We start from the raw sequence: 26,572 nt of genomic DNA, 5'->3' as shown, positions 1-26,572 counted from the left end.
TAAATGCTTAAGCCCAGTGAGTGCAGGACTTTCCTTGAAATTTTTGATGAGGTTTAGGTCAAAATATAAAACAAAACAAAGAGGGAAGGAAGGAAGGAAGGAAGGAAGGAAGGAAGGAAGGAAGGAAGGAAAGGAAAGGAAGGCAAACCAATTCTTTTGGAAAACTGGACAAGTTCATAGTCAATAACTATGTAAATGTAAATCTGTCTCATCTTGTAACACATTAATGGTCGCCAATTTGTAAAGAAGTATTTTTGTTGTTGTCGTATATATTGGCTTTTAAATTATTATGGCCATTAATCACTGTCACACAGTGATTATTATCAACATCAGAAATGTGAGAAAAGCATGGCTATCTTAACCTTTTAATTTGACAGGTAGTTTATAAAATAAAATAGCGCTTGAATTAAGATAGGAGGATAAGGGGGAAAAGTAGCCATGATAGCTTGAAGCAAGTTAAAACTATATATCTGCCATTTTTCAAAGAGTTGTAGTATTCCAGTGAGATCACAAAAATTCTCCTAATGTTTCTCATTACTCTTGTTTCCCCTTATTTCACTCATTATATCTTGTTAGCAGGATACACAGTGACACACTTTCAAATCTTTTCGCTCATGTTGCCACTTGTGACTTTTATTGGTCAGGCCAAAGTATTTCTCTGTTTTATGGTAAAACAGTCCACATCCCCTCCCCTTCCTTCCCATATCATTGCAGGATTCCACAACACACCTTTTTCTCCAACAAAGGGCAGGGACCAAGTGAAAACATCCATGAAATTTGGAAGCCAGTATGGGTGAGGAGAACAGTTGAATTGCCTGATGTTCATGACATTGTTCTCATACTTCAATACTGCAGCTGAAAACAACAAGAACAAAGACATTAGGTTTACGTGTACATATTTCTGCTTCTCCACATGGCCTCAGCTGATCAAGAAAATTAAACTATGTGACTTTAGGTCCAAAATATCAACGCCGGTAGCTTAATCAGTCATGAATGTATACACTACTCAGGAATCAAACTATACTCAATGTAATATGAAACTGCACAATATATGAATGCTAAATATGAAATGGCATTACAGTTTGGCAAATATTTATATAAAACAGCTAATCAAATGTCTATCAGGAATTGGTCAAGCTCCTCTTACAGCCAAGAATATTCTAGTCTTATTTAACAGTTGATGACCCTAATAAAAGTGGTATAGCTAAATCATTTTCACAATTTAATAATCTCCTCAAATATTTGAACAGAATTTACTTCTATGTTTTCAAAGAAAGCGTGCATTTTCCATTAGAACTCACAATGGTTGTACACAGTAGTTGAAATTAGACTGCATTCTTGACTTAATAAAATAAAATGTTTGGATTGGATCTTACATAAAATAATATACTGGTATCTGACTTCAATCCTGACTTCTGGAAAGGAATCACCATCCATGACTTAGGAAATGAATCTACCCTTTTCACTCTGCTTTGTATCGTGTCTGTAGGTTAGATACACAGTCACAGAGAGAAAGCTATGGTTGCAGAGATCCTAAGATCATTGCTGGTCTCACTTCTAACCAGACTCAGAAATTCAAATTCATTCCAAAGCAATCCCAATACAAGGTTAACAGGTCTCTGTGAGTCCCTTCCTTCCTTCCTTCTTTCTTTCTTTCTTTCTTTCTTTCTTTCTTTCTTTCTTTCTTTCTTTCTTTCTCTTTCTTTCTTTCTTTCTTTCTTTCTTTCTTTCTTTCTTTCATTTCAATTTTGGGGCTTCTGGGTGGTTCAGTTGGTTAAGCATCTGACTCTTGATTTCAGCTCAGGTCATGATCTCACAGTTCATGGAATGAAGTCCCACATTGGGCTCTGCATTGACAGCACAAACCCGGCTTGGGATTCTCTCTCCCTCTCTCTCTGGCCCTCCCCCACTCATGCTCTTTCTCTCAAAATACATAAATAAACTTAAAAAAGATTTCATTTCGAAGTAATCTCTACACCCAACATGGGGCTCGAAATTATAACCCCATGATCAGGAGTTGCATGCTCTACCAACTGAGCCAGCCAAGCACCCCTCTGTGAGTACTTTCAATTTAGGAAGAGCTACTTGTTTTAACGGCATCATCTATTCTATGGATAGACGAACAATTTTAAGTTGTGGGAAATTCTCAAGTTGAGTTTAAAACTTCTTTACCACTCAGTGATCCTAATTCTGCCTTCTGGATAGATACAGAACAAGTATACTTCTGATTCTAAATGACAATCTTTTAAATACGAATCACAATACTCTTGCATCACACCTTCCTAAACTTTGGTAAGATTTTGCTTTTATTATCGTCTCATGGCATAATTAGCATCACATTAGTGGAAATGATTGAGCAGATCCTAGATGATGTCAAATGGGTTTTTTCTTGTTTTGTTTAGGCTTTTAAAACATAGAGAAAGCAATCATTTCAATACGTTATGTTGTAGCCTGTGATTACAGGTAAGAGATCAAAGATAGCCCTTCGAAATCTAGTTTTTGAAAAGCTACCAAACGTTTACTGCTTTTGAGCCTTAATGTCTGCATTAATATCTTAACTTCTTACTTACCAATATCTTTAACATAGCATTGCTTTCCTAACCGTGTTTGCTCTTTCACCTGGAATATTTTCTTAGAAACCTCTAAATACCCCAGGTTTTCTATCCTATGGTGTCGAACCCAGACTGTATCCCTTCAGGGAAATCTTTTCTGATTTCTTCTAGCGGATCTAATCTCAACCTTCCTCTGCATTCCAAAAGCTCTTGACTTAAACCTCTATACTGCATTTATTATTTGATATTGACCATAGCCATTGTATATATATATATATATATATATATATATATATATATATATATATATGTATGTGCATGCCAAACTTCTATATCTTTAGGGACAAGTATCATACAATGGGCTTTATATTTCTTTGTGCTTCACATACTACCTTCTCAGTATAAATGCTCAGAAGCTAAGGATTCATCTTCCTATTTCTCTTACAATTTTTTTTTTTTTTTTTAAGGAAATTCTTCCTAATCCCTTTGGCTCTTCTTCATATGAGAGGGCTTTTAGTCCCTTTCCTTCTTCCTGCTCATCCCTATTCTGGATGCATGCCACATTGGCAATGTCCCTGTAAAAGTGTGGCCCAGAATGAAGATAAGTTTTTTGGTGGGTTTAACCAACGCAGAATATGAGGAAGATATATAGTTTTTTGTAATGTGGATACTATATATATCATATTGCAGCCTAATAATATGTTGGTGTTGTCAGCAGCTTGCAGTTAACTAAAATCATACTTGAGAACAGTACGGTCTTTGCTTCAAAACATATTTCTGGCTCACCAGCACAGTTCCAGGGAACAGAATCACTACACTTTGGGGACAAGAAATGCAGATAGTGCAGTCATTGACATGGAAGGAATTAATATCTTCTTCCCACAGACTGCTGAATCCTGCATATATGTCTGTAACCCCATTCTTCTTTAAATTATCCTATCATTTATGCCATAAGACACTTGACCTAAGGATACATTCATATAGTATTAAAGCCATGCAAAATGAAAAAAAAAAAAATCATGGCAAATTACCATACAAATATCTCTGATCTGCCAGATGGAAAAGGTGAAGTATTTCCCACCTTTGCTAAGTACTACCTGAATACTGGCTCCATTTAAAAGGTCTTTACTATTTTTGGATACAGCATATTCATAGCAGGAGTATGTTCTCATGTCTTCAAAAGATCCTTAAGATTCTAATCTTTTTGAAGAGCAATGTCTCCTGTGAGCTTCCCCCGCTTTTTATCTGGCATTAGATTGGTGCAGCAGGAGGAAGGAAAATAGATGTGAAAACTAACCTTGGGCAAATAACCTCTCCAAATGCCCTGGCAGAAAGGGAGAGATTCTATAGAATATGTCATTTAGTCCTTACTACAAATCTGAGAGGCAGGTGTGACTGCCGTTACGTTATAATCCAAGGAACGGAAGTTGAGAAATGAAATGGCCTGCTCAACATCAGTCAATGAGCAACTGAAAGATAGGACTCATATTTAAACTCAGGTTTTACTGACATCAAACCCATCCCCTCTCCACCAGTCCCTGTGTCTCTTATAAATTATAAATGGATGAATTCTAGTCTTAGCTGTTATACTAACTTAACCTTGAATATAGTATTCATAATTAAAGATGTTTTAGCTTTTGCCAAAATCATATTTGAGAAAAATGAAATACGATGAAAATTTACAAGTGAGGGTATGGCTTGCTCAATAGATAACACAGAGGTTCTGTTTTGGAGCTGGTGAGACAAAGCATTTCTTCATTCGACGCTGACTCAATATAATTTATCTGAATGCCTACTGATAAAGCAGGAATTTTTCCAGATTTTATTTTTGTTTATTGACAGCAGAAATAATAAATTGTCACAGTAGCTACATTTACTAAGCATCTGCTATATATCAGGCATTATATTTGGTCCTTCACAAAACGTAATCACAAATCTTCACAATAGCCCTCAAAACTAGTTCTTATTTGCATTTCAAAAATAAGCAAACAGAGGGGTTATTTGCCCAAGATCACACTTAAGAAGCAGTTAAATTCAGTTCTGGTCTGAGTCTAAATTCCCCCATCTTTCTAGTATTCCATGATATTCTCACCCCAACTGCATAAACTGTTCATTGCCTGCCAAGTTTTGAATACAGATTCTCCTTCCACATTTATTCTTTGTAAAAAAGAGCACAAGACTGGAAGGCCAGGAGCCCAGACTGCTAGATGGGTTCTGTCATTAAGTACTCACAAGACGCGAGGTCACTTAAAGTGTTTAGATTTCAATTACCTCACCTAACTTCATGGATTTATCTAGATAATTTATATGACCACTTCCAGATCTGAATGATAACAAACTTCTGGAACAAAGACCTCATCATTAATGCAATGAATAATATTCTCAGTAATTCTAGAGACTATTTATAGAACATTTTTCTACTTCTCTATAGGTTAGAGAAAAGAATAACTTAAAAATGCAAATACACCAAAAAATATATTCTTTTTTCTTCAGCAGCATAAGGTATTCACTCAAAGATACTTCCTGAATAACCTTACATTAATAAGTTACTCATAAATTTTTATGTTTTTTGTATAATACATATATGTGTATATGTGTGTGTGTGTATATATATATATATATCATAAAAGTACATGAAAAAAACCCTTAATCTAAAACAGTCCCAAATATCTACAGTCACGAAATTCACAGTTAACATTTCATCTTCCACCTCCCACATCCACCCCTGCCACCTGCCTCTAACTGTCACTGGGATTACAAAACTCAACTAGAGCCCTAACAGTGTGCTGTTCTCTGAAGTACTTGAAAGACATTTATTTCCAGTGCAATATAAATAATACAAGTGGTTGTGCTTCAAGCATCACTCGAGACCAACTCCTGAGACCTTGTCTGAGAAATAGAGAAAGAACAAAGCCTACTATCAAGAAATCTCGCCATTATACTGGCAATTATACATGACCTCCTGTCATTTAACAATTGCATCGGAGGCCTACAGTGAGATTATGACATATATACAAGGCCATGTTATTAACCAAATTCAGAGCTGAGCAGACAGTCTAGAAACAAGTGTTCTTCTTTTGCACATGTGCTTGTGAAAAATAGCCAGAAAAAAAATTGATATAATGGAAAGAATACTAAATTCCATAAACCTGGAGGCCTGACTGCCTGTTCTTTCTCTGATGTCAAAGTTATGGCCTTAAAGTTATGCAATTACTTGGTCTAATCATTTTTACTGCACCTGTGGAACCCTATACAAACAAACATGTAAGCCATGCTGTGTATGAGATATAAAATCCATAATCAAGGGACAGCTCCTACCTGAAAATAGGGAAGGGCCACTTGAACTCTTTTATTTCTAATGACACAATTAGGTACAGCAAATAGACTGAAACCCAAGGAATAAAATCCATTACTCTGTCTACCATATGATGCAATAAAATGCTAGGCCATATCCAAATCTGTAAATTAAAGGGCTCTCTCCTACATTAAAATTTGAGATTTTGATGAGACACAAAAACCTGTATTTCATAAAAACTTGGTAATATTGCTCAACACCTTCTTTACAACTGCCATCACCAGGGAGGAGGATGATAGGACAATGAGTAAGAGATAGAGATAGAGATAGAGATAGAGATAGAGATAGAGATAGAGACAGATATATAGATAGATATACAGATAGATATATAGATAGATATAAATACCCAAAGAGAGCTTCTAACTTAAAAGAAGTTATCAAAATATTGCTAGCAAGGGGCATTAAAACCATAGGCTCAACACATTTCAAGTGGATTTCAAGAAGAACACAAAGCTCCTTTCTGAAAGTCTTTAGATTAGAATGTAACACTCCCAACATACCTCACTCAGGCTTTCTCAACATTACCAGGGCTGTCTTCAATAGAGGGGAGAGAGGTCAAAAGAATCGAAATAATGAATTCTAATAACATTTTTCATCTCCTTAGCTCTAATTGGCCATGTACTCCCATCTTCAAAAGATGGGGCAGAGGGATAGGAAACAAAGGTGAAAAGGAAGCAAATGGCAGCATTCCAGAATCATAATCCATCCAGAAATAGAAAAAGAAAGAAAGAAAGAAAGAAAGAAAGAAAGAAAGAAAGAAAGAAAGAAAGAGAAAGAAGAAAAAGTGTAATAGACTCAGGATTTTTTTTCCCTTTCAGTTCTGTCACTTGTAGACGATAGATACCCCAGCAGGAAAACCCCCATCATGTTCTTTTGGCAAAGTCCTACCATCACAGAAGGAGACATGATGGCTTGATGGATAAAATTCTTGAAATTGGACCTATACACTCATAATATCCTTTACCAATATTTTAAGATTATGCCATATACTGCATGAAAGGATTTATTTGATTCTGGGAGAGATGCTGTACATTTTCTAAAACTGTATTTTCCAATAAAGATTACTGTTTGAAGGTACAATCTTCTTTGAAGATTTTGTGAAGATATATATCTATAATATATCTACATATATACACAGTTTTTGTAGTTCAAATTATAGCATCTATAAGCACAATCTTGGTGATTTCTTCCATTTTGAAACCTCATTTCTAACTCCTGTGTCTTTTTTATCTTTCCCTGAATGTCCTGTACTTGCCCAGTGTATTCTGTTTTAAAAAGATTCTTTTTATTATTACTAGTGACTTAGTTTAAGGGAAATTTATTAACTCATGAGGATTACTGTATTTGGTGAGCAAGGACTACACTTATAACTCACTTTTACTCTATAGCTCATAAGATTGAGCACAAAGTAAGTGTTTAAGTCTTTTATAAAGACAGATTTCAAGTTTTCTTTTAAGCTGCTTGATTCAGTACTTCACATAGGGTCTTTCACAGGCAAATTCTCAATAACTTCCGTGTAATGACTGAATTTAATCAACCTGAAATATTTTATCATTAATAACCAGAAACAGTAGGTATATATAATTTCCCTGAAGCTGTGAGCTAAGGATTTTGTGTTTATCAAGATACACACATGTGTGTTACTATATATAATCTTCTTATCCACACATCTAGTCCCTGCCTGCTTCTCCTTCCTTGTACATGCATCCTTCATGGCACCTTGTTAACTTTGCTACAAGTGCCCTACATACAATTTGGATGATAGTATCTTCCTTACATGGAGGAAAGAGACGGTACCAGATATATCTATGAAATAGTATGAGCCAATTTTATAATTATATGTGCATGTGTGTGCTACATATTTCTCTTTTTGATATTGCATTAGTAAATTTTGAACCAGCTCATTATTTAAATATAGAATTTTGGGTAAAGTCAATAAAAGGAAGATGATGGAAGGGATGAAGAAGGCAAAGATCTCTCTTTTTCTTTTAGTGCTTTGTACCATACCTGGCACGTGGCTGATGTTTAATAATGTTGGTTGAAGAAAGGATCTAAGGAAAGGAAATAGAGAAAGGAAGGACAAGATAGAGAAAGACAGGAAGGACAAAAGGAAGGCAAGCAGGCAAAGAAAAAGTAAAAACAAAAACAAAAACAATTTCAAAAACATAAAACATATAACTTCCCAGGACACTAAAAGTGTAACTAACAACACATGAACAGTCTGAAGGGTACATGTTGGAATTTAGGAGAAAGACAAAAATGCCACTTCAGATGCTAACTCCATTTTAAAATTGTAAAAGAGTCTCTAAAATAGACAAGAATGGAAAAAACATTGGCCCTGCCACATGATAACTGTGTAAACTTACGCAAGTATTACTCCTTGTGTGAGCTTTACCTCCAAAACTTGCAAAATAGGAATAATTACTATTATTTTGAAAGTATGATGTTCAAATACAATAATACATGGGATTAATATCCATGATAATATGTAATCACAAAAACTACTTGGCAACTGAAAAACAGAAGTATCAAGATGCAGTTTCAAGTTCTTCAAGGAGGGGATGGCTATCTATTTTTGACACTTTTCCATTTTATAATTCCCACCTAAAGTGTCATATCCAAATACTAACACCCAGAGAGTCTATGCCAGAAACTGATCCTTGAAAGTAGCTCAAGTCCAGCGAAACACAGAATTGTTTCTAACGTTACAATTTCACACGGAGAATTTGAATTTCGATTCAGTAGTTTTGCTAAGTCAATAAGAAAGAACTAGTTATGAGTTTTAGCTTTAAGTTCTAATCTATGTTATTATAATGTTAACATAAGATTTATTCCACCTTAGTAAATGAGAGAGAGAAAGAGGTTTAGCTGAAGCTTTGAACTGCTGGAGAAGATGGCATGGACATAGGAAACACTGTACCCATGCTTGGCTTCCATTCAATGAAGTCAATACATACCAGCTCCAAGTGCGTAACACAGGTACCCTGGTGGGAGGTACCTTGAAAACTGGTGGTATCTGTATGCAATCACAAAACACTTTTTTCACCTTCAAGGTTGTACTTGATATCAAGCCCTGAGCTATAACTTGCAAAGTTCTAGGTTGTTCCTTGGCACTGAGTTAATATTAAACCCACACACTTGATATTTTCTGTGGAAAGTAATATCACGCAGACTTTTTGACATTGTCAGGGTAAAGTCTCTTGTAGATCTAGAATTTCTAGATATTGAATAGCAAGGGATAAGCCATTCATTGGTGTCTTCAACATTATCTAGATTGTCCCTGTCTTTCCTCCTATGAAATGCTTTACAAAGAATTCGATTTCTACAGAATCTTCTAAACGTCTGTCAGAAAATGGAATACAACACCTCAGGATGCATCCCCAGCTGGTCTTGTTCAAGGGGCAGTAGTAGAGTACTGCCGATAAAGCTGTGTGAAGGATTTAGCGTTGTTCCAGATCCTGTCTTCATCCCCATTTAAGGGCTTATAGAACTTGGAGAGCTAAATCCTTCAATTCTACGGGCAGCCCTTTGTAAAAAGCAAGGATTATCTCATTCATGGAGTTATTACTTAGGGAAGTTCCACAATTACTTAACTGCCAAACTTTATAATTATGCAGCAGCGACAGTTACAACATCAAGAAGTTCACTTGTTATAGCAAAGATACAGAGTGTGCATTCAATTAAAATATATACTCAGGGTAATTCTTAGATATTAAATCTTGATAGATTTTCCATTTTACCCTCTGTCCCATTAATTAAATGTTGAAATGTAAGCAAGTTGATGACTAGACTAAAACTAATCTCTTTAGAAAGTGGCCTCCAGCAATGACAGTTTGACAGTGGAGCTGAATGTACAAAAAGCAAAAGTCTAAGCGCCTAAGGGACACTTTTTAAAGAGAGATATTAATTATTTAGTTTAGAATAACATAAAAGATGCCCCGCTCTTTTAATAACGTATATATTTGAATGTATAACATTCACGTAATATTAAAGGGATAATAAATGACTCTTCACTCTGAAAGCTCTTTTTTTTTTTTTTTTTCTTATTGAAGAACAGTTAGTCATCTACATGAGTCTCCACATAATGGAGCCATGAGTTGAATAGGGATTTGGTGGAAACATCACCCTGAATGCCTCAGATAACAAAGTTGACCTAGAAGACAGAGGTTAACTTGCAAACACTGGAGTCAGTCAGCCGAGTTTCAATCTCACTGCTATTCCCTGATAAGATTGTGTGAACCATGGGGAAAGTGGGCATCCCCTCTGTGCCCCAGGTTTTCATCAATAAATCAAGATTAGAATGTAATGCACAAAGTATTGAAAGATTACATGCATTGACACATGGAAACTGAGAGCAGGTTCTAGAACAAGATAAATGTTCCATTATTATTATTATTATTATTATTAATCATTTGCTACTTGCATGAATAAAGAAAATAACATTTGTAGACATGCTATCCCAACTGCCCAACTGAAAGGAAATATTTACATTTACTAAATATACTATTACCAACCTAAGACTTTAAAGAAAACATATCAAAGTTGTAGCAGTCAAGGTGACAATGATAATGATAATGGTATAAGAAATTATAATCATAGTTAGATTAATTCCACATATTAAAGAGTCCTTTATATAAAAGGCAGAGAAAAGGGATATTCCACTAAAACCTCTCTGCAGTTAATCTTATCCATTCATCTCAGAGAGATGTGAACTAATAAAAAATTCCTACCCAAAAGTCCTCCTCAGCCTAAATGTCTACATAAGTTTATTTTCTACTACTTCATACTGATAATACAAAAAGTTAATGCTAAGAGTTTTCTTCATGTTTTCTGCTTTGATCCTTTGTAGTTTGTAGATTCATATCATTTTTTGGTAGACTGTCCTTGGTTTAATGGTCACTATAAAGAAATTATCTTCCCATTGTGTGTAATTCAATATTCATTGGGGTAAAAAATAAAAATGTATATCGAATAAATGGAGAAATTACTATTTTTCATAGGAGTTATTTTACTTATTGTTTTCCTTTAGTAACAACAAGAAAAACACATAGCCTACAATTTTTTTGGAAATATCAAATAACAAAATGCTACCGTGAATGTGCATTTACGTTTCCTATATGAAAAAAGTGATCTGAGCAAACAGTTGCTCAAGACCAATTAAGAGGATCTTTAGAATTGATATGATGGCAGGAAAAAAGTACGATCTGGGAAAACTCTTGCTGCTGAACAAAATCTCTGGATTAATTTTACCTAACTTATAAAGCACTAGTGATCATATTTATGCCTGTGGTTATAAAGACCCAAAATATGTTTTAAAAATGTTTATGTCAATGCTAAAGATTATTCCCATGGTTAAGATCAGCCTCAAACTCTACAGAAATGGCTTCTTGCTTATAAAATGTAAGCAATTTTGTAGGGAAGTAATCTTTTTGGCATGCTGTGAAGAAACAAGCTAAGATGCTAACTTAGGGTTACCTGGGCATGGATTCTACTCCGTTCCAGAGACTGACCCCTCCCCCTATTTCCTTTTCCCACTCAGGATAAGGATCTGAACTAGTTGATTCTGCACTTGGCTCCTGACTCAGGCAGGGACCACCTACCACTAAGTTTGCACACATGATTCTGGAATACTGAAACAAGGTCCTGACATGACAGAACTGTGCTGCAGTACAGGAATGAGGTTCTCAGGCCTGGCAGCCTACAGTGCCGATGGTGTCACTGAAGGCTGCGTGCTCCAGCTAGACATCAGGGGACTAGGACAAGCTGGCCTCAGAGAGGTTGCATTTGCTCCTGCGTGTCCACATCATGACTGCCAATAAGATTCTTACCTTGTTTTTTTTTTTTTTTTATTGGAAATTAAATCCTCTCTTTACAATGGTATGCCAAGCTGTAAAGTATCTTTTTATTTATAAATGGTATCCTTCTGAAGTCCCTGACTACATTTTGAAGGAAAATATTTGAGGATGTTGACTCTGCCAAGTTTTGGTGGGGCTAAAATGCTTTTTAAAAGCAATTCTATCAATTTGTCTCATTTAAAAGTCCAAACCATCATAATACATTTCTTTTCCCAGTCAAAAAGGGTAGACTTTAGCATTTTAGCAAACGATGCTCTTCTCGTCTTGTCCTTGAAACCCAATTTTGTACCTCTCTCTTCCTTAACCGACTTTAACACTGAATTGATTTTTTTCCTTGTGGTCATTTTTAATCTTTGGTCTTAATTGGTAAATTAGTTTGGTTGCCATTTAGACTTTTCTTCTCAAATCCAAAATACAGTTCATTTGATAAGTTTTATTTGATTACTTAATTTTACTGTGAGTAGCTTTTCCTGGAACTGAGTTATATAGCCCTGAATGTATATTTGTATTTCTCGATATCCGAATCATATATCCATCCACCCATCCACTCCTGCACCCATATGACAACTCATCTGGACCACAGAGAACAGGCGCCATATGGCAACTTTGTGCAATTTACTTTAGATTTTTCTGAAGCACAGGTGTACCACTATAGAGATAAAGGATTTAACTGTTTACATCAACGCTTAAAACACATTATCCCAGAGGTTCGTTATATTTTTTGGCCAAACTGTGTTGTTTAAAGCAGAGTTCACATCTACCACTGTATTTCTTGATATTGACATATTTTACTAAGATTGATTAAATGTCACTTTTGTCAGTTAAGCTTATTATTATTATTTTGTCTCCGTGGACTAATTTCTACTTTCACTCAATACCATTCTTTTCTTTGGAGTATTTTCCAAGTATATCTGAATAATTTTTGATGGAATTCTTTATTTAATGTCTATCCCACTACCAAATTATAAACCCCACTAGAGTGAAGACAATTTCCATCTTATTTATTTTATACTCCCAGCACCTGACATGGTGCTTGGTATCCAGTAAGTTCTCAGTGAAGATTTGTTGCATTGTTGAGTGGGTGAGACTGAAGTCATTTTTATAGGTGGCATATTATTATTTTTAGTTTGTTTTAATTAATTTATTTATTTTGAGAGAGAGAGAATGAGAGTGGGGCAAGGGCAGACAGGAAGGAGGAGAGAGAGAAGCCCAAGCAGGCTCCACACAGTCAATGCGGGGCCTGATACGGGCTCAAACTCGGGAACTGTGAGATCATAACCCGAGCCGTAATCCAGAGTTGTACATGTAACCAACTGAGCCCAGGTGGCATATCATTTTAAAAGGAAGAAGAAGGAGAAGGAGGAGGAGGAGGAGGAGGAGGAGGAGGAGGAGGAAGGGGAGAAGGAATTGGGGGAGGAGGAGTTAGCAGCGGGAGGGGGAGGAGAGGGAGAAGGAGCACAGCAGCAGATATGTGCATGTGTCATTTCTACAGTTTTCTTCTGTTTGGTGTGTTTGGGTAATTATGAAATTGCTTTACCCTTAGGGCTACAGATTGAGAAAACTCAGATGTGCAAAGTGCTCTGCAAATGTTTCATTCCAATTTGGAAAGGGTATCAGAACGGGTTGCAACAGTAATTTAAAATGAGATGGAGTTCTGTGGGTCAATACTGGTAGAGTAACTTTTGAGCACTGTCTTATTATTTGATTGAAGAAAGAAAATGCATCATTCAACACAGGTGTTGAAGGCCTACCATGCATAATGCAGGCTACTGGGCTTTACAGTGTATATCAACAAGCCCCTGCTTCAAACTGATTATAATCTGATTGAGAAGTTATAGGAATGTTAACTGTAGGAAAAGCTAACTAGAAAAGAAAAATAATTGATGAGTACAAGGGCAAATGATTGCTATTTCAGGCATTCAGAGAAGGACTACCAAAAGAAGTCTGCATAGAAACAGCCTGGTGGGTCTAGGCCATTTAGATGAGCAGAAAAAGGGAGACAAGTAATCTAAATGAAAAAAAAAAAAAAAAGTTATGTGGGCAAAGACGCAATGGAAGGGACAGCCAAATGGAAGGGATAGTCACTGCGTTCAGGACGAGTAGAACAATTTGGCTCAAGTAAAGGGTTCACCCAAAGAGAAGCAGAGAGATGGGTATTAAGGTAGATCGAGCCATAAAGTGAAACTATAAGTAAGAGGCTGAGGAGGACTGTATCATCTGTCAGTTTCCCTGAAGCCACTGACAGGTGGCATAATGATAGCAACATAAAATATTCAATGATGATAATATCTTAATACCTCGCAGCATTTTGTTTCAGAGTAATTTCATCTATTATTCACAAAAGAAATTTTTTTCTCGTTTTGCAGAGATGTCACTGCATATCAATAAATGTAAATGAGCTAGCTGTTTAATAGCAGAGCTATGATTCAAATCTACATCTTCTGCCCTGGCATGTTACAAGAGTAAGCAGGAGTTGTCAAAGTGAGGAAAGAGAGGCCAGGGGAGTTGTTCCCTGTGTTATGCAGACCGGAAAGGATAAGAACGCATGAATTCGTGTGGGTTACCCCAACGGATGGATGGGCCATTTACGGTCCTCATCACTTGCGGAAAGCTGCTTTTCTTGTAGGCAAGTACGAACTTCTAATCCGAGCTAACAGACATTTAAACACGAAGCTGATCGCGCATCTATTACAGGTGTTAAGATGGCAGAGTGAAACTCTTCCCCATCACTTCATTTTGCCAAAGAATATTCCTGCTGCCTTTAATCTGTAGGCGCTTAAAAATCAAATCATACTGTAACTATTGGGTTATAACTCCAGAACACTTTCTGGTCATCTGGTTTTTCTTTCTTCTTTTTTCAATTTTTTTTTTTAATCTTTATTTATTTTTGAGAGAGAGAGACAGAGCGCAAGCGGGAGAGGAACAGACAGAGAGGGAGACACGGAATCTGAAGCAGGCTCCAGGCTCTGAGCTGTCAGCACAGAGTCCGACCAGACGCGGGGCTGGAACCCACAAACCGCGAGATCATCACCTGAGCTGAAGTCAGGCTTAACCCACTTCACCACCCAGGCGCCCCCCCCCCCCACATCTGTTTCTAAGAATCAAATGATTAATTTAGGGATTCGTCACTCTCTGTCCATTGATTATGTTTTTGAAGGTGCTTTCTTGCAGTTTTCTTGCACCTCCTTATAAAATTCTCATTACCATTTATTTCATTCAAATCCAGTAATCCTTATTTCAGCCGTGAATAACTGACTCCTACTCCACATACTGTACACAGTGTTAGCATAATAGCTTTAAAGTGCTTCAGAGATTTTACACAAAAGTCTTTTGAAATTATGCTCAAACTGAAGAATGTATCTTTTTTCTTCCTATCAGTTTATCTTTTTCTCTCAGAAGAATTTTTTATGAAAAGGTTCCCAAAATGAAATGCTTCTCTCCCCTTCCTAAGAGAATGTGATCTACCCTAAACACAAGAAAACAGTGAAAGCAATACAAAACCTCAAAGATAGCAACTCACTGATGTCTATTTTTTTTTTTTTTTAATGTTTATTTTTGAGAGAGGGAGAGTGTGAGCAGGGGAGCGGCAGAGAGAGAGGGAGACTCAGAATCTGAAGCAGGCTCCAGGCTCTGAGCTGTCAGCACAGAGCCTGACTCCAGGCTTGAACCCAGTAGTGGTGAGATTGTGACCCGAGCTGAAGTCGGAAGCTAAACCAACTGAGCCATCCAGCCACCCCATTAAGTTCTACTTGTTAAATCAGAACACTTGACAAAGAAGCAATGTATACCCTGTGGGAGAAATTGCCATTGGTCTCAAGCAAAACTGATACCCAACATTTTGATGAGTAGAAAAAGTCTAAGTCAGTTTTATATGGAGCAAAATCCCAGTCTTCTTCCTCTTTTTTTTTTTTTTTTTTTTTTTACTGTTTTAACTCTTTGTCAATTCTTAAAAAAAAACTTGTAAGTATCATCTGTGCTATTTAGTAATTGGTCTCTGTCAAGAAAATTGTTTGTTTGGGTGCTCCTTTCACCAGGTGAAATAGAAAAAAAAATTGTTTTAATGCCATAAAAAAAAAAAAAAAACAACCTAAGTGTTCATATTGTGTATACTTTTAGAATTAATAGGATTGGGGCGCCTGGGTGGCTCAGTCGGTTGTGCGTCCGACTTTGGCTCAGGTCATGATCTCGCACTCCGTGAGTTCGAGCCCCGCGTTGGGCTCTGTGCTGACAGCTCAGAGCCTGGAGCCTGCTTCAGATTCTGTGTCTTCCTCTCTCTGACCCTCCCCTGTTCATGCTCTCTATCTCTGTCTCAAAAATAAATAAACATTAAAACATTTTTAAAAGAAGGAATTAACAGGATCATGGTGGGGCATGCAACATGACCTATGGAGGTCTTGCATTCCTTGCAGGTACCACAGGGAAATTATCTGGTATGAGAACCCACATCCAATCCAAGGGAATGAATTCTTACTGGTCTTATACAGAAGACTTTAAGACTAAGATTTTGTCTGGCAAAAAAAAAAAAAAAAAAAAAAAAAAAAGTGCTGCTTAAAAATAAAAGTTTCAAAAACACTGGTCTTGACTTTATTATCATTTTTTCCTTTTTCCAATCAAATGTGAGCCATTCTTTAATGCCCAGGTCACATTTTGCCTTAAACAAGTCCTTCTCTGACCATTCTAGAAAATCATTCTTGTCGAATGTACTTCGTGTTCAACTCTCTTAGTTTTACTCAATGACACCATGTCTTGTATTTTTATTCAGTCACCCACATGTCTTACTTTGTCAACTGGCTTATAAGCACTTGGCACATCTAGAGCATATTTTGTTTTACTTTGTACACTTCTTGCCACAGAGTACTAAGGACAGCTCCTCTTTTCTAGAAATTAGGCAACTAGGAAAGAGGGGGCAACTCTCTGTTGCCCCCTGCCATCCATGGTTGTGACAGAAACTTCACTGTGCCTTCTGATAACTTCTCTCTGTGGCCACAGAGGAGGGCCCACCACAGTTAAAAATGGCAGGGTAAGAGACTGTGGTGTGGCCATCCCACCCAGAAGGCATGCCTCTCTGGGCTATTAGGGTGGAGGCAGGGGTTGGAGAGTCATGTGCTCCATCTATAGGACAGCACAGATGTGTGTGTATGTGGGGAGAGGCAAGGATCTCAGAAAGCCACACTCAGATATGCTGCATAAATATTATGTAGACCAATGCCAACTATAGCTAATGGCTCTTTCATATGTTATCACCCATTCTGTCACACCTATACCACTTCCTGTCATTTCTGAATCAAGAAATTACCTTGATAAAAAAAGATAATGTGTCCCTTGCTCCTCCTCTCTTTTCTATAGTCAGTAAATAATACCCTCTTGTTTCCTGGCCTCTTTTAGGTATGGAGTTTCACAAAGGCAGTACAGGATGCTAAACCAGAAGATACGGGTTTGACTCCAGTTCATCACTACCTAATTGAGTGACCTGGGGCAAGGTAATTTAGCAACAGATACTCTTCATATTAAAAGGGGGTGGGGCTAATGATATTTACTTTTAAGTTTCATTCATTTTTTAAAAAATAAATGAATATGCACTTGCCAAGCACAGTATCTAACTCGTGGTAGGTATTCAATAAATGCAATTTGAGTTTGAATTTCAAACTATAGATTCTTCCGCTTATTGTTCTTGATCCCTTACATGCACAATCACACTATTCTCATTTAAATCTACATCCTTTTTAAGAAGCATGATTTTGGATTGCTTTCAATTATTTCTTTTAAAACCCAAATCTACTAGACCAGTTTACTATAGACCCTGCTATACATTAGAATCTCCTGGAGAATAGTTAAAAACTAACACTGCCTGGGCTCCACATCCAGATCAACTGAATCTGTAACTCTGAAGATAATCACAAGATTTGCATCCAACAATAAATGAAAAAGCAAGGGGAAAAAGAATGGCTAACATTCATTAAAACCAAACCCAAATAAAACACCTTATGAATTATTGCACATAGTATGTAAGAGCGCAAGAGGGCTCTAAAACCACTTACCTTTGTTATTGTACACATCTAAGTAATTTGGTGCTGAAAAAATTGTAATTAGAGAAGGGAAGCCTGTCGTTTGGCTTTTCCTGTACATGCGATACCTAAAAACAACAAATATGATTTAAAACAAGGCTATTATGAAAAAAATGATATCAAATTATAGCCTTAGAAAAAGAAAACTAAAGTTATGTTTTATCACTCCAAGAGAACTCAATTACATAACATTAAACAAAATTTTCTCTCTAAAGTCTGTTTTACACAGACATTAATTCATCTCAAGGTTGACAATGAAACATGTACAGTTTCTGAGTAGGCCTTTCCTGAGTTTAACGGACTTAGGGGAAGAGTGGAATTCAATGAAAAATCATAATTCATTTCCATGTGTTCAACAGAGATGACAAAGGTTACCTTTCACACGAAGATATCCTGCACCTACAATGTTTTTGAGAAGTTTGCCTATATTTTTGACCTAAGACTACATAAGCAGAGCAATATATAAATCTTTACCACTAAAAACCAGGCTGATTATTCTAGTTATCCATATAATATTCTTTGCAATACCTATGCAATATTCTGTTATGGTCTTGACTAAGTGATTTGCTTTTCAAAGAATGGTTAAATCTATGGGTTTTACATATTGAAAGTTGTTTCTATTTTAGAACTCTCTTTATTACCAATCTCTTCTGAGATCTGCAGGTCAAAGATTATTGTCTCAGCAGGGTAATATTTAATCAATCAGTAATGAAACAGAACATCTGCAAGATCTTTGGAAATAAACCAACAATCCAGTTACTTTTCTTCTACTTAGACAAAAATAGGATTTTAGTCCTCAAATAATCAAAAACATTACAGGAAATTCTGGCTCTTTTCCATTGAGGTGAAAGCACATGTCACAACTTCTACGTAACAGATTTCAGTAATATCAGTTTAGAAAAATTCTTATAAAGCGCAAAACAAAATGTTATCACTCCTTGGGTATTCTGAGCCAGTTATTTATGGCAGAATAACCATGCCTACTCTAATTGGGTTCTAAAGGTGCCTCAAATAGTACCTTTAGATAGATAAATAACCACCTTAAAAATTATAATTTTAAAAATATTTTGATACAACTTTTCCTAGAAGAAAATATCTTCTTAAAAGTCTTTTGAAATGTCTAGAAGTATTTATTCTGCATATCCAACTGAACTTTGCTGGAGGAAAAAAAGTCAGAATGTGAAAGATAACAACACCCTCAATCTTAGTACTTTGATGTTATAAATCATGACTGGCTAGGCCTACTTGATAACAAATAAAAACAAAGAAACTAAATGACATAATCGCAATTTACCCCCAATAAATCAATCAAGTGCCCATTCTGAACAAATATACTAATTGATTTTAACTGATGCATTATTTTAAAATATTTTCAAATAAGCAGATGATTTCCGGTCTGTAGTGGGATTAATATAAAGCTGCCTAAAATGCTCAGTTGGGATAGTCAGCCAAAAGAGCATGGTGACACCACTGCCTTGAAAAGTTAAAAAAAGAAAAAAAAAAAAAGAACTTATTTGAGGACCCCATTGGTTAGGCATATCATTAGGTTATGTCGAAGGTCAGCTATGACATGATAGTACTGGATCCAATACTAAGCTGTTGGGTCAGTTCATCCCTGTTGATTATTGCCTGAAAAAAGCTAACTTTGAAAGGAGCCTGGGATCTGCCTTGATGGGGGATCATCGGACATGGGCTTACTTCAGGATGTGGGCATCTCTACTCCTGATTTCGGCACACAGAGTATAATACTAAGCGGTCCTCTCTTCCAAAGAATTCAGAATATGAAGGAATGAGTTTAAGCATTTGAAGGCAAACAACACCTTTCAGTGGAACCTACTGAGAAGGGTACTGGACATCAAATGCTTTTCATTATGCCTTTTGCTCCCGAATGCAGATTCAATGCACTATCAAACTGAGTATCTGATGTTTCTTACTTTTCTAAGCCCTTATCATTGGTCTACCAATTATACTAATAATTATATGAAACCTGGACCCTAAATTTTAAAATTCACTACTATAAAATCATGTTATACATTTATTAGTTACAATATAGGACTTTCTCCCTCATTTAAATGCCTCTGCTTTTGTCCTTTAAAACTTCACAAGGGTCAGGAATGATATTCTTTAAACAAGAGTACACTGTGCAATATCTGTTAAATATTTACGTGTAATTCTCATTCACACTGCCAACCAAGGCTGAAAAGTTGCTGGTAATTTACTCACTGACTGGACCGTGGGAAGAGCAGGAATGGAAGGAAATCAGAGGGACCCTTACAAGGGCTTGAGAAAGCCAGCTGAAAATTTTACCTGTTCAGGCTAAAAACGGAGGCGCTTCAAAGAAGACCTTACAACACATTTACAACTCATTCCCCAGGATCCTGCCCTATCTCTGTCATCAGAAGACAATGGTAAGATCTAAGTGCTTCAGGGAGAGAGCCTACCAAAAGGGACCCTCCAAACCTGAACAAAGTGAGGAAGCTGGGACCCAGGAACAATACATAGTTTCCGTAAACCCACAAAACTGCTCACCCTGCATCTTGGGCTTCATGGGCTCGGAGTATAGACAACAGGTTATTGTGCTGTAAGAATTCACATACAGCCGGGTAGCTGCCAGAGACAAAAAGAAAAGAGAAAGAAGCATCTGTTACGAAATCATCAAGTGTAGCACATGTATCTGTAACATCCCGATCTATGTGATTTGATCAAGTGTAATCAGACATACATCATTCATGAAACAAGCCTCTTGGCTCTCAGGACAGGTTCCCCCCCCCCCCCCCACCCCCGCCCCGTGGAAGAAAAACACCTGCAGCTGTACTTTTTTACATAATCAGAAAGGACTGGAGATGTGCGAACAGGACAAAGAATGCAGGCCATTATATAACAACACTAGAAAAAGGCCCACTCATAGAGAAAACCAGTATCAAGTCTACGTTTAAACACAGGTGAACAGGAGCATCAAGATAACATGAGAATAGAATTTAAAACATACACCTCCATGTTCTCAAATACAGCACCATTTGTATTTGGATGCACGTGCGTGCCTGAGTACTCTACAGAAAGACGGAGTGAGGGAGTAGGAGAGACTAAGTCTTCTGGAAACCGAGCTATCAACTTACTTATGAGTACATTAATTGATATATCCTTCAAAATCTAAACACGATTAAGGAATTCACAGGTTTTAAACTGTGTACTTTAAATACGATCAACAGAACCATATCTTAAGATTTATTCTTTATATTGACTTAATAAAAGCATTAAATATATAATCAAGATGATTTTGTCTGTTAAGGAAATCTCTAAACCAAAGATGAGAACATTATTAAAAATGCAATGCAAATTACAAACTAAACCTGTAAAACTCTTTGCAATCACTTTGGCTCCAAGAATTTTTAATGAGATAAATGAATGTCATAAAAATGAATAAATTTTAGAAATTTCAAATACAGAGACAGCAAACCAATGCTCATTTTAATATAAACAAACTGTGGATGCCCACTAGAACTTAAACTACACGTACTGTAAGAAACAATTCAGCAATTATAAAGGTAGCACTTTGAAGAGATACTAAATAGTACATGTCACTCAAATAATTTACTATAAAGAGAAGATGCAAATAGTTTCTATATTAAAGATTTTGTAAGAATTCCCTGCTCAAAAAGAAAAGAAATACCATTAATCTGGCATACCACTGAAGAGATGCTGATTATTAAAAGGATTCAGTTCTTTGCAAAACTGGGATCTGAAATCAAAAATAGTCATGAGGCGCCTGGGTGGCTTAGTCAGTTAAGCGTCCGACATCGGCTTAGGTCATGATCTCTTGGTCCGTGAGTTTGAGCCCTGCGTTGGGCTCTGTGCTGACAGCTCAGAGCCTGGAGCTGCTTCAGATTCTGTGTCTCCCTCCCTCTCTGCCCCTCCCCTGTTCATGCTCTGTGTCTCTTTCTCTCAAAAATAAAAAAAAAATAATAATAAACAAAACATTAAAAAAATAAAAAAATAGTCTGTGCATGTGCACACATTTATGTGCATTTGTGAGCATATGTATGTGTGTTCTAGAATATTTTAGCATTTGCTAAGGAGAGAAAAAGACAACTTCCTAGCTGTCCCAGGTCAGCTCAGTAAATGAATGTAAATGTAGCCATGGGTTACATGGTAACCTACAAACTGGAGAAGATGGCCCAGAGTGTCCACAGGGAAATGTGTCTGTATCATATCTAGGTCGAGTTGACCTGTGTCTCCAAAGACTTTTGTTCTATCTTAGGAGAAGGTAAGTATACGACCTTTCCAGATCAGTGTGTGTCAACAAAAGAAACCCTAACTGCTGAGACATTGCTGGGTCTTTAACGAATAGCACATATGTTTGTACATATTTAGCCATAAAGTGCCCAGCCAAGGGAAGACAGAGTAGGGTGGCACTCAATAAATGTTCCTTCCCTATCTCTTTCAGCCATTTTTTTTTCTTGTGCCCTTGAAATATTTCTTTAGATATATAGTTTATTGCCTTGTTGTACCACTGTAAGACAGAGGGTGTTTGTCTAGGTCTGTCATGTGTTGTCCTTGGACAAATGGCTTGGCAGCACTTTTTAAATTTATTTTTTCCTTTTGTTAGAACCCACACTAGTCCTATGAAAGCACCATTTTAATATATTTTCTTCATGCTAAGTTTTATACCCTTATGTGTTTAAGTTTTCCCCCATGGAAATAGATATCTGATTTTTAACGGTAATCTGAAGAAAACAAAATTAACCTTGCAGCAATCTGCTAGGTTAATAGCATTAACTGAGGAACACTTGTATTATTACTTGGAAGGAACTCATTTTGAAGAAAATCTCTGGAAGTTTAAAGGCATATATAATCAAATATTCAAACTCTCGAAGAATTACAAACATTTTTCTAAATAAACTTAGAAAATATTTGGCTATCGAGATTCCCATTATTGGTCAACTGTCTGCCTGGGATACATTAAAGTCTTCAGTGATATTAGGTGGCGAAAAAAACCACAAAACTTCACAATATTTTTGTGCTTTTTAATGGAAAGGATGATTAAAAAAAGCATTCCAGCTAAAAAGAACTAAAGAAGATATATGTTAAGAATGGTAATGTCAAAGATTCACTGGTGACATGTTCCATTTGTTGGATGCAACAATCCCTAATCCCTGTGTTAGGCACCAGGAGAGGTGCTACGGTAAGTGTAAGGTGTGGTTTCTGTCTTGAGGGTATTTATTATCTAGGCAGGAAAGTAAAGTATGCATTGATATTATGAAACAAGAAAGCAAGCACAGGGGGCTGGGGAGATTTTTTTCAAAAATAACTATCTCATGTTAGATCTTTTGGGGTTTTGTTTGCATTAATGAGGTGATGCTTCTGTGTTTTGTGTCCAACAAGAAGAGCCCCTTCTGCCCCAGGCTGGTCAGCCCAAGCAAGGGCCCATGCCTTGTTTTTAGCAGGGGGCCGGCTGCATCTCAGTCCCACTCACAGCCCTCCAGGGGGCACCCTTGTCAGGCAACGCTTGTATGGTTTCATCAAACCCAGTGTCTTGGACAGGTCTTGAAATAAGACTTAATGCAACGATCTGGGAAGGGTAGTGATTCTTTCAGCTTTGTGATATCCATTTACCGGCATGCACTGCTGTGTTTGGGGAAGAAGTTGCACTCTCTGAAATTTTTTTTTTTCCCCCACTTGGAACATGATTATTCCTTAAGCGCTAGAGAATACATTTCTCCGAGTAGAAAAGGAGGTGGAAATTTCCATGGAATAGTGGGAATCCTTAGGTCTGGGTTTTTATTCCAATTTCTTGTGTAGACTCTGGAAAATTGCTGAACCTCTTTGAGCCTGAATTACCTCATTTGTAAAAATGCAGACGGTAGCATTTATACCACAAACTTAAGATAAAGACTAAATGAGTTAGCAATATATGTAAATTCCCTAGTCCAGGGCCTGGACTGAGAGTGGTAGACACGTAACAACTCTTAATTTTCTCTCCACCACCATGGTGTGGAAGACAGAATGCAGCATGGAATGGTGAGTCAGCAACCCTCGATTCTAATGGTAGCTGTTGTGAAAAAGCAAGCTACAGGCCTAAAACGGCATTGCTTAGGCCAAGTCACCAAATTGGGGCTTAATACCTAACCTAAGGGAAGTTTCAACCTCCCCCAAAAGTGTAAATCTTAACTGGTCAGTCAGGAATTTTCTGAGGGGCACCAGTGAGGTAATCTGGGTCCTCTGCCTCCACCAAAAGACGATGAGGTAATGGTCATAAGATCCCCTGCCCCTCCCGGAAGGGAAAGTGACTGGCCTGGAACAAGACTTTCTTTTCTTTTGCTAATAACTCCTTGCCCCGCCCTCCTTCCTATAAAAACCTTCCATTTTTTGTACAGCCCCTCAGAACCCCTCTACTTGCTAGGAGGGGTGCTGCCTGGTTCATGAATCATTTCAGAAAGCCACTTAGATCTTGAAATTTAATCCATTGAATTTTTTCTTTTACAGTGTTAAATTTATTAGTTGTGACTTGTGTCAATTCTTAAAAGCAATGACTTCTGGGGAATACTGGATAGGAAAGGGGTTAGAAAGGGAGAGGGGCAGACACAGACTGAGCAGAAGCAAAGGTAAAGAAGGTAGAAAAGACAAACATGTGAGAAATGGTAGAAAAGCTGTTTTCCCATTAGAGAGAATAGCCATTATTAGACTCAGTCTGTTTATTCTCTTATTTTTGTTCCTTCCTATATTAAGCTATATTTTAGATCTTGAGTTAAACCTTCTGCATTTATCTCTTTAAGATATAGACAGAGGACATTATTATTATTTATTAAATATTTATTTATTTTGAGAGAGAAAGAGAGCGAGAACACGAGTGGGGGAGGTGCAGAGAGAGAGAGAATCCCAAGCAGGCTCTGCACTCTCTGTAGAGCCCGATGCGGTGCTCGAACCCATGAACCCGTGAGATCATGACCCGAGCCCAAATCAAAAGTCGACACTTAATCGACTGAGCCACCCAGGCGCCCCTACCAGCGGACATTATCAAAAGGCTTTTTTATGCTTTTATGTCTTCATTTATACTTTCCTTAAGTATTTTTAACTTCTGGAAAAGCCCACTCTTCTGCCAAGCCCTCACTGAATTATCACGGGTGAACCGTCCCCTCAAACCCAGCTCATCCTGAGGTGTGCACAGAACTGCTGCATCTCCCATGGTCCCGGAGCGTATTTGTCTAAGACAGCATTCGTCATGTTGTGGTGTCAATTACGTTTAATTCAGTAATAGTAAACGCCTTAAGAGACAGATATTATTTTTAAATTTGTCTTTATATCCTAAATTTAAGCAGCAACCTGTCAGCTTCTTGGAGCTCACATTCACTTGCAGGTGAGAGAGGTAAAGGGTGTCTTTCCCTCATCAGGTTCAGCAAAGCAGAGGCACTCAGCCTGCAACCCTTTGCTAAGGGACTGGGAGAAAGCCTCTCCCTGCCTCCTTGGCATCCTTCCCCTCTCTCAGGCCAGTAGTAAGGGAGAACTCTGCCCAACCGCCAAGTTCCTCCTCTGCTTCTGGGGGGCCTTAGCCCCGGGGTGTCCTGCTGTCCGCATCAGCCGAGATGGAGATGCTGTCAGGCTTATCTTTCCCTAGGACTTGCCACATCTTTGTTTTGTTTTGTTTCTTTTCCCCCAGGGTTCTTCAAGTCATCTCATTTACCCACTAGGTATCAAGTCTGGAAGGGTTCCGACTCTCCCCGCCACAGTTTCCCCAGAGCCTGAGTCCTCACTTGCGCCTGGCTGTGGGCGGCCTCGGGAGCAGTGATAAGTTTTTATTCAAGGCAAACATTTTATCGAAGCTTAACATTTATACAGAAAACTGCCCAAATCAGAAGATTACAAACTGATGATCTTCCCATCGTAACTAGCACTCGGGCCGAGGCACAGAACATTACCTGGAACCCAGCCACTCTTCGTATCTCCTTCGAATCACTATTATCTCCTCACCAAGGGTGATTGCCACCCCGGCTTTGAACATTATTGATTAGCTTTCGGTAATGTTCACCTCTTACTTCGATGTTGTCATTAGGATGCACTCTAGTATGTGGCTTCTTCTGCTGGCATCCTTGTGGCACTCACCCCGTCATTATGGGCAGCTTTGGTTAACTCATTCTCATTTGCCATCTTAGGTGTGGAGATACACTACAATTTATTATTCATTCTATTAAATAGACATTTGGGTGGCTTCCATTTCTTGGCTATTATGAATACTGCTGCTGTGAACAATCTTTGGGGTGCACAGGTGTAAACATTTCCAGTGGATATAAAAACAAAAGTAGAATAGTTGAGTTATATGAATATTCAGCTTTAGTGTATCCTGAAGCAGCTAACGGTGATTTGGGATGAGCAGTAAAATGGGACCATTCAGATGGTCATCTTTCTAGATGCATTCTATTTCATCGTATTTTCTTTTCTTCTTTTTAAGTTTATTTATTTTGAGAGAGAAAGAGAGAAAGCGGGGAGGGGCAGAGGGAGAGAGAGAGAATCCCAAGCAGGCTCCACACTGACAGCACAGAGCCCAGTTCGGGGCTTGAACTCACAAACCATGAGATCATGACCTGAGCTGAAACCAAGAGTCAGAGGCTTAACACACTGAGCCATCCTGGCACCCCCATCATATTTTCATAAACACCACTTTCCCTGCATGCAGAGAGCTTCCCCAAATGACTGGTTGGATATACCCTATTTATCCTTTAAAACTCAGGTCTTATAAAACCTTCATGATGC

The 26,572-nt window shown here is 37.5% G+C and overlaps 1 protein-coding gene across 3 annotated transcripts in view; it reads right to left on the bottom strand.

Annotated features, from left to right (window-relative positions):
* Positions 1-26,572, bottom strand: part of PPP3CA (protein phosphatase 3 catalytic subunit alpha) — a 327,254-nt gene that overhangs the window by 36,341 nt on the left and 264,341 nt on the right. For all 3 annotated transcript variants that reach the window (XM_040477441.1, XM_040477448.1, XM_040477457.1), the window contains exons 7-9: positions 20,357-20,434; positions 17,801-17,895; positions 730-855 (exon numbers count right to left, since the gene is read on the bottom strand). In XM_040477441.1, the coding sequence (XP_040333375.1) occupies positions 730-855; positions 17,801-17,895; positions 20,357-20,434 (299 nt within the window). The remainder of the gene's footprint in view (positions 1-729; positions 856-17,800; positions 17,896-20,356; positions 20,435-26,572) is intronic.

The sequence above is a fragment of the Herpailurus yagouaroundi genome, unplaced genomic scaffold (genome assembly GCF_014898765.1).
Source record: "Herpailurus yagouaroundi ecotype Mexico unplaced genomic scaffold, PumYag 28, whole genome shotgun sequence".
In the NCBI taxonomy this organism is placed as follows: Eukaryota; Metazoa; Chordata; class Mammalia; order Carnivora; family Felidae; genus Herpailurus; species Herpailurus yagouaroundi.
Note: the sequence above shows the minus strand (reverse complement) of the source record. Positions and strands in the feature narration are given on the sequence as shown.